At 44.8% G+C, this 18,502-nt stretch overlaps 1 protein-coding gene across 1 annotated transcript in view; it reads right to left on the reverse strand.

Annotated features, from left to right (window-relative positions):
* LOC109884352 (voltage-dependent P/Q-type calcium channel subunit alpha-1A-like) overlaps positions 1 to 18,502 on the reverse strand; it is a 200,620-nt gene that overhangs the window by 103,712 nt on the left and 78,406 nt on the right. The window contains 7 exon segments of the mRNA XM_031833423.1: positions 4,090 to 4,158; positions 6,736 to 6,774; positions 6,924 to 7,039; positions 13,064 to 13,167; positions 14,862 to 15,049; positions 18,016 to 18,168; positions 18,362 to 18,453. Coding sequence (XP_031689283.1) covers positions 4,090 to 4,158; positions 6,736 to 6,774; positions 6,924 to 7,039; positions 13,064 to 13,167; positions 14,862 to 15,049; positions 18,016 to 18,168; positions 18,362 to 18,453 — 761 coding nt within the window.

Below are 18,502 nucleotides of genomic sequence, written 5' to 3' on the forward strand. Positions count from 1 at the left end.
AGTAGGATCAACAACATAATAAACACATTTTGATTTACATACCTACAGTAGGATCAACAACAGAATAAACACATTTTGATTTACATACCTACAGTAGGATCAACAACATAATAAACACATTTTGATTTACATACCTACAGTAGGATCAACAACATAATAAACACATTTTGATTTACATACCTACAGTAGGATCAACAACAGAATAAACACATTTTGATTTACATAACTACAGTAGGATCAACAACATAATAAACACATTTTGATTTACATACCTACAGTAGGATCAACAACATAATAAACACATTTTGATTTACATACCTACAGTAGGATCAACAACAGAATAAACACATTTTGATTTACATAACTACAGTAGGATCAACAACAGAATAAACACATTTTGATTTACATACCTACAGTAGGATCAACAACACAATAAACACATTTTGATTTACATACCTACAGTAGGATCAACAACAGAATAAACACATTTTGATTTACATACCTACAGTAGGATCAACAACAGAATAAACACATTTTGATTTACATACCTACAGTAGGATCAACAACAGAATAAACACATTTTGATTTACATACCTACAGTAGGATCAACAACACAATAAACACATTTTGATTTACATACCTACAGTAGGATCAACAACAGAATAAACACATTTTGATTTACATACCTACAGTAGGATCAACAACAGAATAAACACATTTTGATTTACATACCTACAGTAGGATCAACAACAGAATAAACACATTTTGATTTACATACCTACAGTAGGATCAACAACATAATAAACACATTTTGATTTACATACCTACAGTAGGATCAACAACATAATAAACACATTTTGATTTACATACCTACAGTAGGATCAACAACATAATAAACACATTTTGATTTACATACCTACAGTAGGATCAACAACAGAATAAACACATTTTGATTTACATACCTACAGTAGGATCAACAACAGAATAAACACATTTTGATTTACATACCTACAGTAGGATCAACAACAGAATAAACACATTTTGATTTACATACCTACAGTAGGATCAACAACAGAATAAACACATTTTGATTTACATACCTACAGTAGGATCAACAACAGAATAAACACATTTTGATTTACATACCTACAGTAGGATCAACAACAGAATAAACACATTTTGATTTACATACCTACAGTAGGATCAACAACATAATAAACACATTTTGATTTACATACCTACAGTAGGATCAACAACAGAATAAACACATTTTGATTTACATACCTACAGTAGGATCAACAACATAATAAACACATTTTGATTTACATACCTACAGTAGGATCAACAACATAATAAACACATTTTGATTTACATACCTACAGTAGGATCAACAACAGAATAAACACATTTTGATTTACATAACTACAGTAGGATCAACAACATAATAAACACATTTTGATTTACATACCTACAGTAGGATCAACAACATAATAAACACATTTTGATTTACATACCTACAGTAGGATCAACAACATAATAAACACATTTTGATTTACATACCTACAGTAGGATCAACAACAGAATAAACACATTTTGATTTACATACCTACAGTAGGATCAACAACATAATAAACACATTTTGATTTACATACCTACAGTAGGATCAACAACATAATAAACACATTTTGATTTACATACCTACAGTAGGATCAACAACACAATAAACACATTTTGATTTACATACCTACAGTAGGATCAACAACATAATAAACACATTTTGATTTACATACCTACAGTAGGATCAACAACACAATAAACACATTTTGATTTACATACCTACAGTAGGATCAACAACATAATAAACACATTTTGATTTACATACCTACAGTAGGATCAACAACATAATAAACACATTTTGATTTACATACCTACAGTAGGATCAACAACACAATAAACACATTTTGATTTACATACCTACAGTAGGATCAGCAACATAATAAACACATTTTGATTTACATACCTACAGTAGGATCAACAACATAATAAACACATTTTGATTTACATACCTACAGTAGGATCAACAACATAATAAACACATTTTGATTTACATACCTACAGTAGGATCAACAACACAATAAACACATTTTGATTTACATACCTACAGTAGGATCAACAACATAATAAACACATTTTGATTTACATACCTACAGTAGTCTATGCTAGGTAAAGCTCCGCCTTATCTCAGCTCACTGGTCACGATGGCAACACCCATCCGTAGCACGCGCTCCAGCAGGTGTATCTCACTGATCATCCCTAAAGCCCATCCGTAGCACGCGCTCCAGCAGGTGTATCTCACTGATCATCCCTAAAGCCAACACCTCATTTGGCCGCCTTTCGTTCCAGTACTCTGCTGCCTGTGACTGGAACGAATTGCAAAAATCGCTGAAGTTGGAGACTTTCATCTCCCTCACCAACTTCAAACATCAGCTATCTGAGCAGCTAACCGATTCGCTGCAGCTGTACATAGTCTATTGGTAAATAGCCCACCCTTTTCACCTACCTCATCCCCGTACTGTTTTTATTTATTTACTTTTCTGCTCTTCTGCACACCAATATCTCTACCTGTACATGACCATCTGATCTTTTATCACTCCAGTGTTAATCTGCAAAATTGTAATTATTTGCCTACCTCCTCATGCCTTTTGCACACATTGTATATAGACCCCCCCCTTCGTTTTCTACTGTGTTATTGACTTGTTAATTGTTTACTCCATGTGTAACTCTTTGTTGTATGCTCACACTGCTATGCTTTATCTTGGCCAGGTCGCAGTTGCAAATGAGAACTTGTTCTCAACTAGCCTACCTGGTTAAATAAAGGTGAAATAAAAAAATAAAAAAATAAAAAGGATCAACAACATAATAAACACATTTTGATTTACATACCTACAGTAGGATCAACAACATAATAAACACATTTTGATTTACATACCTACAGTAGGATCAACAACACAATAAACACATTTTGATTTACATACCTACAGTAGGATCAACAACAGAATAAACACATTTTGATTTACATACCTACAGTAGGATCAACAACATAATAAACACATTTTGATTTACATACCTACAGTAGGATCAACAACATAATAAACACATTTTGATTTACATACCTACAGTAGGATCAACAACAGAATAAACACATTTTGATTTACATACCTACAGTAGGATCAACAACAGAATAAACACATTTTGATTTACATACCTACAGTAGGATCAACAACATAATAAACACATTTTGATTTACATACCTACAGTAGGATCAACAACAGAATAAACACATTTTGATTTACATACCTACAGTAGGATCAACAACACAATAAACACATTTTGATTTACATACCTACAGTAGGATCAACAACAGAATAAACACATTTTGATTTACATACCTACAGTAGGATCAACAACATAATAAACACATTTTGATTTACATAACTACAGTAGGATCAACAACACAATAAACAAATTTTGATTTACATACCTACAGTAGGATCAACAACACAATAAACACATTTTGAATTCCATGCCTACAGTCGGAAAATATTAGAATATCTTCTTTCTAATTTCTCAACTCCTAACATTGAGTAAATGACACTAACTGGAGTCTCTGACATAGACTTTAAAATAGCACCGCAAACAGTCAAGTGTCGCTGACTGATGGTAAAAGCTTGACTTGACTTGAACATTTCTGCCAACACTTTGCTAACTTCTGTTTAACCAGCTAAACAACTGCTTTTGGTGAAAACGTGTTTGGAGTTTCCTTTCTAGCCAATAGCCTATGTTACAGTTTACACTTATCATGTGGGGAGGTCAAAATAATGAGAAGATCTACCAAATCTATTATATATTAAAATGTTGATTAGTTCTCCTTGCCATAATGGTTCACCTGATAAGAAAAGACATGATACATGTATTTTTGCTAATGTATGATGGGGGTCCCTGGGTCGCCAGTTGCCTGATCCCTGTTTCACACTGTAATGCTTCTTCATGATATTATTATGAAGTTATAAATAAATGTGTAATAGAAACCATTAGCTCCACCGTCTTCCCCCTCCTCTGGATTCAGCAGCTCTTTCTTGTTCTTGGTCTTGACGGTACCTGGAGGATATAGAAAGATAGAATGTTCCAATCTCTCTCTCTCTTTCTCTCTCTCTCTCTCTGACACACTCATTCTCTCTCTCGGTATCAAAAACAAGGTTTCCACCCAACCTTTTATGGCCTGATGGAAACCGAACATTCTTCAACCAAACTTTCCAAATGTCGACAAAATAAAATACGCAAGACGAGGTGGGATCTTTTTGTGTCAGTAAAATGAATTATGCGAGAAATGGTGGCGCCAAATATTGATACAATAAACTTGGAGTCCCGCGATGACATGCTGTGTGGTCCTCCCACTACGACTCGTCAGGAAAGCACACAGTTTATTAGGCTCCAGATGGAAAGACAATGTTGTGAAAGTCACAGGAGGTTGGTAGCACCTTCATTAGGGAGGACGGGCTCGTTTTAGTGACTGGAGCGGAATCCGTGGAATGGTAACAAATACATCCAACACATGGTTCCCATTGCCATTCCATCTCCTCCTTTCCGGCCATTATTATGAGCCGTTCTGTGGTGAAAGTCATCTCCTCCTTTCCGGCCATTATTATGAGCCGTTCTGTGGTGAAAGTCATCTCCTCCTTTCCGGCCATTATTATGAGCCGTTCTGTGGTGAAAGTCATCTCCTCCTTTCCGGCCATTATTATGAGCCGTTCTGTGGTGAAAGTCATCTCCTCCTTTCCGGCCATTATTATGAGCCGTTCTGTGGTGAAAGTCATCTCCTCCTTTCCGGCCATTATTATGAGCCATTCTGTGGTGAAAGTGCAACGTGATGAGCTTGATGTTCCTTTCCAATAAATATTGAGGGTCTTATTCTGGTGACATGGTAATCGATGCTTGGCTGCCATTTGACAAATAAAAATAATCTTGCTCCGTTTTACGGGCTCCCAACCAACTGTGCTATTTAGTTTTTTTTTTGTGTAACTCATTTGGTACATAACGTTGCTGCTACCATCTCTTATGACCGAAAAGAGCTTCTGGACATCAGAACAGCGTATTACTCACGTCGAACTGGACAAATCCCCATCATCAGCGTGAAGAAAAGATGGAGAAAAAGGGGGAGGGCTGGGGGGGGGCCTTGTAAGAATCCGCAGACTAGTAGGTAAACCAACACTACCCTCCGTATTATTGGGCAACGTCATTGGAAAACAAACTGTACGGACTACGATTAAGACTATCCTACCAACGCGACATTAAAAACTGTCATATCTTATGTTTCACCGAGACTTGGCTGAACAAAGACAAGGATAATATAGAGCTGGCTGGCTTCTCTGTGTTTTGGCAGGACAGAGCAGCTACGTCTGGCAAGACGAGGGGCAGGGGTGTGTGTCTATTTGCCAATAACTGCTGGTGCGCGATGTCTAATATTAAAGAAGTCTCAAGGTATTGCTCGCCTTAGGTTGAATACCTCATGATAAGCTGTAGACCACACTATCTACCAAGAGATTTCTCATCTATATTATTCGTAGCCGTCTAGTTACCACCATAAACCGATGCGATGCTGTAGTGGAGCGGGTCGAGAGTTCCTTGGTGTCCACATCACCAACAAACTAACATGGTCCAAACACACCAAAGAGGCACGACAACACCTTTTCCCCCTCAGGAGAAAAGACTTGGCACGGGTCTCCAGATCCTCAAAACGTTCTACAGCTCCACCATCGAGAACACCCTGACTCGTTGCATCACCGCCTGGTATGGCAACTGCTCGGGCATCTGACCGTAAGGAGCTACAGAGGGTAGTGTGTACGGCCCAGTACATCACTGGGACCAAGCTTCCTGACATCCAGGACCTATATACTAGGCAGTGTCAGATGAAAGCCCCAAAAATGGTCAAAGACTCCAGCCACCCCAGTCATAGACTGTTCTCTCTGCTAGCGCACGGCAAGTGGTACCGGAGCACCAAGTCTGGGACCAAAAGGCTCCTTAACAGCTTCTACCCCCAAGCCATAAGACTGCTGAACAGCTAATCAAATGGCTACCCAGACTATTTACATTGAACCCCCCCCCCCCCCCCCCCCTCTGTTTATTATCTATGCATAGTCACATTACAAATGACCTGGACTAACCTGTACCCCGCACGTTGACTCGGTACCAGAACCCCCTGTGTCACATTACAAATGACCTGGACTAACCTGTACCCCGCACGTTGACTCGGTACCAGAACCCCCTGTGTCACATTACAAATGACCTGGACTAACCTGTACCCCTGCACGTTGACTCGGTACCGGAACCCCCTGTGTTACATTACAAATGACCTGGACTAACCTGTACCCCCGCACATTGACTCGGTACCGGAACCCCCTGTGTTACATTACAAATGACCTGGACTAACTATTCTCTCATACACTTTCTCATCTCTCATCTCTTCCCCCCACCCCCCACTCTTCCCCCCACCCCCCACCCCCCACTCTTCCCCCTAACCCCCACTCTTCCCCCACCCCCCACTCTTCCCCCCACCCCCCACTCTTCCCCCCACCCCCCACTCTTCCCCCCACCCTTCCCCCCACCCCCCACTCTTCCCCCCACCCCCACTCTTCCCCCCACCCCCCACTCTGTCTGAAGTAGACTGAAGTACTTTACCGGTAAAAATGGTACCATCCTCATTCAGAAGGACCTCCTCTGTAGAAACACAATAACCCATGGTCAACAACAACACATCATGTCAGTTGTCAGTTTGTAAAGAGTTAAAGAGCAATAGCTTTAAGAACAGAGTTACAGTTTGTGCTTGTGTAAAGGAAGTGAGTGTGTGTGTGTATATTTTTACTTACCTGCTTTACAGATCCATTCTAGATATCCGTTTAGCTCTCTCTCTATTTGCTGCTGGCGTCTCAATTTGAGGAACTCTGCACGGTTCTCTACTCGCTCTCTCTCTTTGGCAAACTCTCTGTAGGGGTTGTGCACACACTCACAATCACATACTGGTAACACACTATATCTAGTACACACACTAGGGTCACACACTCACACATATCCATGTGCGCGCACGCACGCACACACACACACACACACACACACACACACACACACACACACACACACACACACACACACACACACACACACACACACACACACACACACACACACACACACACACACACACACACACACACACACACACACACACACACACACACAGCAGGCAAAATACTCTGTCTAAATCTCTAGTCACATGTGAATGAATAGCGCTCCCCTTTTCTGAAGAGATCCATACATTGGCATCCATGGATTACCACGCTCTCCCCAGACTCACTGGCGCACGGGCGCAATAAAAGCATGTGTGTGTGTCTCTACTATGTGTGTGTGTCTCTACTGTGTGTGTGTGGCTCTACTGTGTGTGTGGCTCTACTGTGTGTGTGTGTGTGTCTCTACTGTGTGTGCGTGTCTCTACTGTGTGTGTGTGTGTGTCTCTACTGTGTGTGTGTGTGTGTCTCTACTGTGTGTGTGCGTCTCTACTGTGTGTGTGTGTCTCTACTGTGTGTGTGTGTCTCTATTGTGTGTGTGTGTGTCTCTACTGTGTGTGTGTGTCTCTCTACTGTGTGTGTGTGTGTCTCTCTACTGTGTGTGTGTGTGTCTCTACTGTGTGTGTGTGTCTCTACTGTGTGTGTGTGTCTCTACTGTGTGTGTGTGTGTGTCTCTACTGTGTGTGTGTGTCTCTACTGTGTGTGTGCGTGTCTCTACTGTGTGTGTGTGTCTCTACTGTGTGTGTGTGTCTCTACTTTGTGTGTGTGTCTCTACTGTGTGTGTGTGTCTCTACTTTGTGTGTGTGTCTCTACTGTGTGTGTGTGTCTCTACTGTGTGTGCGTCTTCCTGTCCGCTGTGTGTGTCTCTACTGTGTGTGTCTCTACTGTGTGTGCATGTCTCTACTGTGTGTACATGTCTCTACTGTGTGTGTGTGTGTGTGTCTCTACTGTGTGTGTGTCTCTACTGTGTGTGTGTGTCTCTAATGTGTGTGTGTGTCTCTAATGTGTGTGTGTGTCTCTACTGTGTGTGTGTGTCTCTACTGTGTTGTGGGTGTGTCTCTACTGTGTGTGTGTGTCTCTACTGTGTGTGTGTGTCTCTACTGTGTGTGTGGCTCTACTGTGTGTGTGTGTCTATACTGTGTGTGTGTGTGTCTCTACTGTGTGTGTGTGTGTGTCTCTACTGTGTGTGTGTGTCTCTACTGTGTGTGTGCGTCTCTACTGTTTGTGTGTGTCTCTACTGTGTGTGTGTCTCTATTGTGTGTGTGTGTGTCTCTACTGTGTGTGTGTGTGTGTCTCTACTGTGTGTGTGTGTCTCTACTGTGTGTGTGTGTGTGTGTCTCTACTGTGTGTGTGCGTATCTCTACTGTGTGTGTGTGTCTCTACTGTGTGTGTGTGTCTCTACTTTGTGTGTGTGTGTCTCTACTGTGTGTGTGTGTCTCTACTTTGTGTGTGTGTCTCTACTGTGTGTGTGTGTCTCTACTGTGTGTGCGTCTTCCTGTCCGCTGTGTGTGTCTCTACTGTGTGTGTCTCTACTGTGTTGTGCATGTCTCTACTGTGTGTACATGTCTCTACTGTGTGTGTGTGTGTGTGTCTCTACTGTGTGTGTGTCTCTACTGTGTGTGTGTGTGTCTCTAATGTGTGTGTGTGTCTCTACTGTGTGTGTGTGTCTCTACTGTGTGTGGGTGTGTCTCTACTGTGTGTGTGTGTCTCTACTGTGTGTGTGTGTCTCTACTGTGTGTGTGGCTCTACTGTGTGTGTGTGTCTCTACTGTGTGTGTGTGTGTGTCTCTACTGTGTGTGTGTGTGTGTGTGTGTCTCTACTGTGTGTGTGTGTCTCTACTGTGTGTGTGCGTCTCTACTGTGTGTGTGTGTCTCTACTGTGTGTGTGTCTCTATTGTGTGTGTGTGTGTCTCTACTGTGTGTGTGTGTCTCTCTACTGTGTGTGTGTGTGTCTCTACTGTGTGTGTGTGTCTCTACTGTGTGTGTGTGTGTGTCTCTACTGTGTGTGTGTGACTCTACTGTGTGTGTGGCTCTACTGTGTGTGTGTGTGTGTCTCTACTGTGTGTGCGTGTCTCTACTGTGTGTGTGTGTGTGTTTCTACTGTGTGTGTGTGTGTCTCTACTGTGTGTGTGCGTCTCTACTGTGTGTGTGTGTCTCTACTGTGTGTGTGTGTCTCTATTGTGTGTGTGTGTGTCTCTACTGTGTGTGTGTGTGTCTCTCTACTGTGTGTGTGTGTCTCTCTACTGTGTGTGTGTGTGTCTCTACTGTGTGTGTGTGTCTCTACTGTGTGTGTGTGTCTCTACTGTGTGTGTGTGTGTGTCTCTACTGTGTGTGTGTGTCTCTACTGTGTGTGTGCATGTCTCTACTGTGTGTGTGTGTCTCTACTGTGTGTGTGTGTCTCTACTTTGTGTGTGTGTCTCTACTGTGTGTGTGTGTCTCTACTTTGTGTGTGTGTCTCTACTGTGTGTGTGTGTCTCTACTGTGTGTGCGTCTTCCTGTCCGCTGTGTGTGTCTCTACTGTGTGTGTCTCTACTGTGTGTGCATGTCTCTACTGTGTGTACATGTCTCTACTGTGTGTGTGTGTGTGTGTCTCTACTGTGTGTGTGTCTCTACTGTGTGTGTGTGTCTCTAATGTGTGTGTGTGTCTCTACTGTGTGTGTGTGTCTCTACTGTGTGTGGGTGTGTCTCTACTGTGTGTGTGTGTCTCTACTGTGTGTGTGTGTCTCTACTGTGTGTGTGGCTCTACTGTGTGTGTGTGTCTATACTGTGTGTGTGTGTGTCTCTACTGTGTGTGTGTGTGTCTCTACTGTGTGTGTGTGTCTCTACTGTGTGTGTGCGTCTCTACTGTTTGTGTGTGTCTCTACTGTGTGTGTGTCTCTATTGTGTGTGTGTGTGTCTCTACTGTATGTGTGTGTGTGTCTCTACTGTGTGTGTGTGTGTGTCTCTACTGTGTGTGTGTGTGTGTGTCTCTACTATGTGTGTGCGTATCTCTACTGTGTGTGTGTGTCTCTACGGTGTGTGTGTGTCTCTACTTTGTGTGTGTGTGTCTCTACTGTGTGTGTGTGTCTCTACTTTGTGTGTGTGTCTCTACTGTGTGTGTGTGTCTCTACTGTGTGTGCGTCTTCCTGTCCGCTGTGTGTGTCTCTACTGTGTGTGTCTCTACTGTGTGTGCATGTCTCTACTGTGTGTACATGTCTCTACTGTGTGTGTGTGTGTGTGTCTCTACTGTGTGTGTGTCTCTACTGTGTGTGTGTGTGTCTCTAATGTGTGTGTGTGTGTCTCTAATGTGTGTGTGTGTCTCTACTGTGTGTGGGTGTGTCTCTACTGTGTGTGTGTGTCTCTACTGTGTGTGTGTGTCTCTACTGTGTGTGTGGCTCTACTGTGTGTGTGTGTCTCTACTGTGTGTGTGTGTGTGTCTCTACTGTGTGTGTGTGTGTGTGTGTGTCTCTACTGTGTGTGTGTGTCTCTACTGTGTGTGTGCGTCTCTATTGTGTGTGTGTTGTCTCTACTGTGTGTGTGTCTCTATTGTGTGTGTGTGTGTCTCTACTGTGTGTGTGTGTGTGTCTCTACTGTGTGTGTGTGTCTCTACTGTGTGTGTGTGTGTGTCTCTACTGTGTGTGTGTGACTCTACTGTGTGTGTGTGTCTCTACTGTGTGTGTGCGTGTCTCTACTGTGTGTGTGTGTGTCTCTACTGTGTGTGTGTGTGTCTCTACTGTGTGTGTCTGTCTCTACTTTGTGTGTGTGTCTCTACTGTGTGTGTGTGTCTCTACTTTGTGTGTGTGTCTCTACTGTGTGTGTGTGTGTCTCTACTGTGTGTGCATCTTCCTGTCCGCTGTGTGTGTCTCTACTGTGTGTCTCTACTGTGTGTGCATGTCTCTACTGTGTGTACATGCCTCTACTGTGTGTGTGTGTCTCTACTGTGTGTGTGTCTCTACTGTGTGTGTGTGTCTCTACTGTGTGTGTGTGTCTCTACTGTGTGTGTGTGTCTCTACTGTGTGTGTGTGTCTCTACTGTGTGTGTGTGTCTCTACTGTGTGTGTGTGTCTCTACTGTGTTGTGTGTGTCTCTACTGTGTGTGCGTGTCTCTACTGTGTGTGTGTGTCTCTACTGTGTGTGTGTGTCTCTACTGTGTGTGTGTGTGTGTGTCTCTACTGTGTGTGTGTGTGTGTCTCTACTGTGTGTGTGTGTCTTCCCGTCCGCTGTGCGTGTCTCTACTGTGTGTGTGTGTCTCTACTGTGTGTGTGTGTCTCTACTGTGTGTGTGTGTCTCTACAGTGTGTTTGTCTCTACTGTGTGTGTGTGTCTCTACTGTGTGTGTGTGTGTGTGTGTCTCTACTGTGTGTGTGTGTCTCTACTGTGTGTGTGTGTCTCTACTGTGTGTGTGTGTCTTCCCGTCCGCTGTGCGTCAGTGGATTTGGGGCGAACCCAGATTAGCAGAGTTCAGTCAGTGTGAGGGGATTGAGGGGTGAGCTCCGTTGAAAATGCCTGTCAGATGAGCAGGTTAACCAACACACAGACTCCTCTCGAAGAAACGCCTGATAATCACGTCATCATAATGGAATAATTGAATAACATCGCCCTGAGCTCAGCTGAATAGGGTTGATGTTACAGATTTAGGATTCGTGTTAAAATACTCTGAGGATCACTCTTTGAAAAACGTCAATCTAGGAGTTGTGAAGTCGTGTTTATATGTGTTAAAGACCATTCTATTCACTTCGGACATCTGTCAGGATAAGTGTTTCACACTGTTATAGATGTAGTAGAACGGTTTAATACTTCTCTGTTACAGAGTCAGGATAACTCTTAAAGACTATTGGGATAACTCTTAAAGACTATTGGGATAACTCTTAAAGACTATTGGGATAACTCTTACAGACTATTAGGATAACTCTTAAAGACTATTGGGATAACTCTTAAAGACTATTGGGATATTTCTTAAAGACTATTGGGATAACTCTTAAAGACTATTGGGATAACTCTTAACGACTATTGGGATAACTCTTAAAGACTATTGGGATACCTCTTAAAGACTATTGGGATAACTCTTAAAGACTATTGGGATAACTCTTGAAGACTATTGGGATAACTCTTAAAGACGATTGGGATAACTCTTACAGACTATTGGGATAACTCTTAAAGACTATTGGGATAACTCCTAAAGACTATTGGGATAACTCTTACAGATTATTGGGATAACTCTTAAAGACTATTGGGATAACTCTTAAAGACTATTGGGATAACTCTTACAGACTATTGGGATAACTCTTAAAGACTATTGGGATAACTCTTAAAGACTATTGGGATAACTCTTAAAAACTATTGGGATAACTCTTAACGACTATTGGGATAACTCTTAAAGACTATTGGGATAACTCTTAAAGACTATTGGGATAACTCTTAAAGACTATTGGGATAACTCTTAAAGACTATTGGGATAACTCTTGAAGACTATTGGGATAACTCTTAAAGACGATTGGGATAACTCTTACAGACTTTTGGGATAATTCTTAAAGACTCTCAGGATAATTCTTAAAGACTATTGGGATAACTCTTAAAGACTTCTTAAAGATATTCTACCTGTCTAAGCCGTGTAGTGGGTTCTACTAAGCTATATGGAATTGTTTTAAGAAGGTCATACCAAGGATCATTTAGCTATTTGATTTTCAATTGTAAGACCCCTTGAAATATCAACAAAATACACAATTATTTTTGGCCTTTTTACTCTTAGGATAACTCTTAAAGACTCTTAGGATAACTCTTAAAGACTCATAGGATAACTAGAAAACCGTCAATCTAGGACCTGAGAGACTGTGTTTACAGAGGGGTGGAGGAGGGAGTATTGAGGAAGGAAAGTTGTGAATGGATCAGTTAAACATGCACGCACACACACACACACACACACACACAGACACACACACACACACACACAGGTGTGCGTATGTACGTACCCTGAGAGGACGCCCAGCACCAGATTTAACATGAAGAAGGACCCGATGATGATGAGGGGGATGTAGTACATCCAGTTCCAGGCACTTCCCTCTACATTATTACTCTGGTGAGACAGACATACATCATTACTCTGGTGAGACAGACAGACATCATTACTCTGGTGAGACAGACAGACATCATTACTCTGGTGAGACAGACAGACATCATTACTCTGGAGAGACAGACAGACATCATTACTCTGGTGAGACAGACAGACATCATTACTCTGGTGAGACAGACAGACATCATTACTCTGGAGAGACAGACAGACATTATTACTCTGGTGAGACAGACAGATAGACAGACAGGAAGTTAGTCAGACAGACAGACATACAGACAGGAGGTTAGTCAGATAGACAGACAGGTTAATCAGACAGACAGACAGACAGACAGACAGACAGACAGACAAACAGACAGACAGGACGTTAGTCAGACAGACAGACAGACAGACAGACAGACAGACAGACAGACAGACAGACAGACAGACAGACAGACAGACAGACAGACAGACAGACAGACAGACAGACAGACAGACAGGACGTTAGTCAGACAGACAGACAGGATGTTAGTCAGACAGACAGACAGACAGGACGTTACTCAGACAGACAGACAGATCAAACAAACAGAGCTGGAAAATGTATTAAACTTGCATCTAAAAATGGTTCCATTCCACAGATACCAGTCCTGCCCATTTCCATCCTTCTTACATCACACTAGTGTGTGTTTTCCCAAACATTTGGAAGGAATGGAATAGAATATGATGTGGACTGTAAATTATACATTGTCTAGATGTGTTGCCAATGAATAATACATTGTGTGGAAATCGGTATTACATTAGCAGACCATAGTGTTCCCTGTGCTGTACATTTATACAAGGATTAGTATTTTCAATGAATTCCCTTACAGCACATAGCATAACATGTCGAACCATCCCTCCATGGTGATATACTGGGAGGACAGTGAACACACACACTTCAACCCCCCCCCCCCCCACACACACACAGTCCATCTCCCCACACACACACACACACACACACTTCAACCCCCCCAAACACACACACACAGTCCTTCTCCCCACACACACACACACACACTTCAACCCCCCCAAACACACACATACACACACACACTTCAACCCCCCCAAACACGCACACACACATAGTCCATCTCCCCACACACACACACACACACTTCAACCCCCCCAAACACGCACACACACACAGTCCATCTCCCCACACTCACACACACACACACTTCAACCCCCCCAAACACGCACACACACACAGTCCATCTCCCCACACTCACACACACACACACTTCAACCCCCCCAAACACGCACACACACACAGTCCATCTCCCCACACACACACACACACTTCAACCCCCCCAAACACGCACACACACACAGTCCATCTCCCCACAAACACACACACACACTTCAACCCCCCCAAACACACACACACACACACACACACACACACACACACACACACACACACACACACACACACACACACACACACACACAGTCCATCTCCCCACAAACACACACACACCTCAACCCCCCCAAACACACAAATACACACACACACACACACACACACACACACACACACACACACACACACACACACACACACACACACACACACACACACACACACACACACACACACTTCAACCCCCCGAAACACACACACACACAGTCCATCTCCCCACACACACACTTCCACCCCACACACAGCCCTATATACTCACATAGTATAACATATCGGTCCAACCCTCCATGGTGATACATTGGAATACAGTGAGGACAGCAAAGAGAATGTTGTCGAATTGGGTGATCCCATAGTTGGGCCCCAGCCAATAGCCTTTACACGTGGTCCCATTAGGACACAATCTGGACGGTAACTCTGTACCGCATGGCAACTCATCATAAATCTCATCTATAGAGGAGAGGGAAAGAGAGGGAGGGGAGAGAGGGGAGGGGGAGAGAGAAGAAGGGGAGCGAGAGAGTAGGGGAAAAAGTGAGGGAGAGAGAGATGAGATTGATTAGAGTTGAAATCAGCATAAGAAAACAGCGAAGTGGTGGTCCAGTAAAATAATTTAAGGGATACGAGATGGGCTGTGTCTCAATGTCTTCCTTGTACTGTCTGGGGCTAGGGGTTGAGTTGGGACTGGGCCCTTTGGGTCTAGGGGTTGAGTTGGGTCTGGACCCTTTGGTTCTAGGGGTTGAGTTGGGACTGGACCCTTTGGGTCTAGGGGTTGAGTTGGGTCTGGACCCTTTGGGTCTAGGGGTTGAGTTGGGACTGGGCCTTTGGGTCTAGGGGTTGAGTTGGGTCTGGACCCTTTGGGTCTAGGGGTTGAGTTGGGTCTGGACCCTTTGGGTCTAGGGGTTGAGTTGGGACTGGGCCCTTGGGTCTAGGGGTTGAGTTGGGTCTGGACCCTTTGGGTCTAGGGGTTGAGTTGGGACTGGGCCCTTGGGTCTAGGGGTTGAGTTGGGTCTGGACCCTTTGGGTCTAGGGGTTGAAATGGGTCTGGACACTTTGGGTCTAGGGGTTGAGTTGGGATTGGGCCCTTTGGGTCTAGGTCTAGGTGTTGAGTTGGGTCTGGACCCTTTGGGTCTAGGGGTTGAGTTGGGACTGGGCCCTTGGGTCTAGGGGTTGAGTTGGGACTGGGCCCTTTGGGTCTAGGGGTTGAGTTGGGTCTGGACCCTTTGGGTCTAGGGGTTGAGTTGGGACTGGGCCCTTGGGTCTAGGGGTTGAGTTGGGTCTGGACCCTTTGGGTATAGGGGTTGAGTTGGGTCTGGACCCTTTGGGTCTAGGGGTTGAGTTGGGACTGGGCCCTTGGGTCTAGGGGTTGAGTTGGGACTGGACCCTTTGGGTCTAGGTGTTGAGTTGGGACTGGGCCCTTTGGGTCTAGGTGTTGAGTTGGGTCTGGACACTTTGGGTCTAGGGGTTGAGTTGGGACTGGGCCCTTTGGGTCTAGATCTAGGTGTTGAGTTGGGTTTGGACCCTTTGGGTCTAGGGGTTGAGTTGGGACTGGGCCCTTGGGTCTAGGGGTTGAGTTGGGACTGGGCCCTTTGGGTCTAGGGGTTGAGTTGGGACTGGGCCCTTTAGGTCTAGGGGTTGAGTTGGGACTGGGCCCTTTGGGTCTAGGGGTTGAGTTGTGACTGGGCCCTTTGGGTCTAGGGGTTGAGTTGGGACTGGGCCCTTTGGGTCTAGGGGTTGAGTTGTGACTGGGCCCTTTGCGTCTAGGGGTTGAGTTGGGACTGGGCCCTTTGGGTCTAGGGAAGTGTCTGGGGGTAGGGGTTGAGTTGGGACTGGGCCCTTTGGGTCTAGGGGTTGAGTTGGGACTGGGCCCTTTGGGCCTAGAGGTTGAGTTGGGAGTGGGCCCTTTGGGTCTAGGTCTAGGGGTTGAGTTGGGACTGGGCCCTTTGCGTCTAGGGGTTGAGTTGGGACTGGGCCCTTTAGGTCTAGGGAAGTGTCTGGGGGTAGGGGTCGAGTTGGGACTGGGCCTGTTGGTCTAGGGGTTGAGTTAGGACTGGGCCCTTTGGGTCTAGGGGTTGAGTTGGGACTGGGCTCTTTGGGTCTAGGGGTTGAGTTGGGACTGGGCCCTTTGGGTCTAGGTCTAGGGGTTGAGTTGGGACTGGGCCCTTTGGGTCTAGGGGTTGAGTTGGGACTGGGCCCTTTGAGTCTAGGGGTTGAGTTGGGACTGGGCCCTTTGGATCAAGGAAAGTGTATAGGGGTAGGGGTTGAGTTGGGACTGGGCCCTTTGGGTCTAGGGGTTGAATTGGGACTGGGCCCTTTGGGTCTAGGGGTTGAGTTGGGACTGTGCCTGTGGGTCTAGGGAAGTGTCTAGGGGTAGGGGTTGAGTTGGGACTGGGCCTGTTGGTCTAGGGGTTGAGTTAGGACTGGGCCTGTGGGCCTAGGGAAGTGTCTAGGGGTAGGGGTTGGGACTGGGCCTGTGGGTCTAGGGAAGTGTCTAGTGGTTGAGTTGGGACTGGACCTGTGGGTCTAGGGAAGTGTCTAGTGGTTGAGTTGGGACTGGGCCTGTGGGTCTAGGGAAGTGTCTAGTGGTTGAGTTGGGACTGGGCCTGTGGGTCTAGGGAAGTGTCTAGGGGTTGAGTTGGGACTGGGCCTATGGGTCTAGGGAAGTGTCTAGTGGTTGAGTTGGGACTGGGCCTGTGGGTCTAGGGAAGTGTCTAGGGGTTGAGTTGGGACTGGGCCTGTTGGTCTAGGAGTCAGTGCAATTACTTTATTTGGATCTAAGGGTAGGTGTTAGGTCATTATAAGTTTATTTAAGACAGGGCTTGAGGGTCTAGGAGTAGGTGCTTGGTCACTAGGAGTTAATTTAATACATGACTTAGGGGTTTAGGGTAGATGCTACAGTAGGTCGCTAGTAGTTGATTAAAGACCAGTCTTCGGGGTCTAGGAGTAGGTGCATGGTCGCTAGTAGTTGATTAAAGACCAGTCTTCGGGGTCTAGGAGTAGCTGCATGCTCGCTAGTAGTCGATTAAAGACAAGTCTTGGGGGTCTAGGGGTAGGTGCATGGTCGCTAGTAGTTGATTAAAGACCAGTCTTCGGGGTCTAGGAGTAGGTGCATGGTCGCTAGTAGTTGATTAAAGACCAGTCTTCGGGGTCTAGGAGTAGCTGCATGCTCGCTAGTAGTCGATTAAAGACAAGTCTTGGGGGTCTAGGGGTAGGTGCATGGTCGCTAGTAGTTGATTAAAGACCAGTCTTCGGGGTCTAGGAGTAGGTGCATGGTCACTAGTAGTTGATTAAAGACCAGTCTGCGGGGTCTAGGAGTAGGTGCATGGTCAGTAGTAGTTGATTAAAGACCAGTCTTCGGGGTCTAGGAGTAGGTGCATGGTCACTAGTAGTTTATTAAAGACAAGGCCTATGGACATTACCAGTGGCGATGTCGAAACAGGTGGTGTGGAACTTTCCCATGTAGAACTCAAGGCCGATGATGGCGAACATCAGAATGGCCACAAAGAGAAGCAGTCCGATCTGCAGCAGGGGGATCATAGCCTTCATGATGGACTTGAGTACCACCTGCAGGCCTGGAGGACACAGTGCAGATGGTCAGAGATGAATATAGAAAGAGAGAGGGGGGAGAGGGGGAGGAAGAGAGAGAGAGAGCGAGAGGAGAGGATTGAGAGAGAGTGGGAGGGGATGGACAGAGAGAAAGCAAGAGAGAGCAGAGAAAAGAGAGGAGACAGAGTGAGTGATGTCCATAGGGGACCCCATACTTACTGGGAATCCCTGACACCAACTTAAGTGGTCGCAGAACCCTGACTGCTCTCAGTGTCCGCAGGTCAAATTCGGAGCCAACCGCCGACAAGATACTAAGGAGAGAGGGAAGAGGAAAAGAAAGAGAGAGAATTCGAAAAGGAG

The sequence above is a fragment of the Oncorhynchus kisutch genome, linkage group LG1, assembly GCF_002021735.2.
Source record: "Oncorhynchus kisutch isolate 150728-3 linkage group LG1, Okis_V2, whole genome shotgun sequence".
Classification (NCBI taxonomy): Eukaryota; Metazoa; Chordata; class Actinopteri; order Salmoniformes; family Salmonidae; genus Oncorhynchus; species Oncorhynchus kisutch.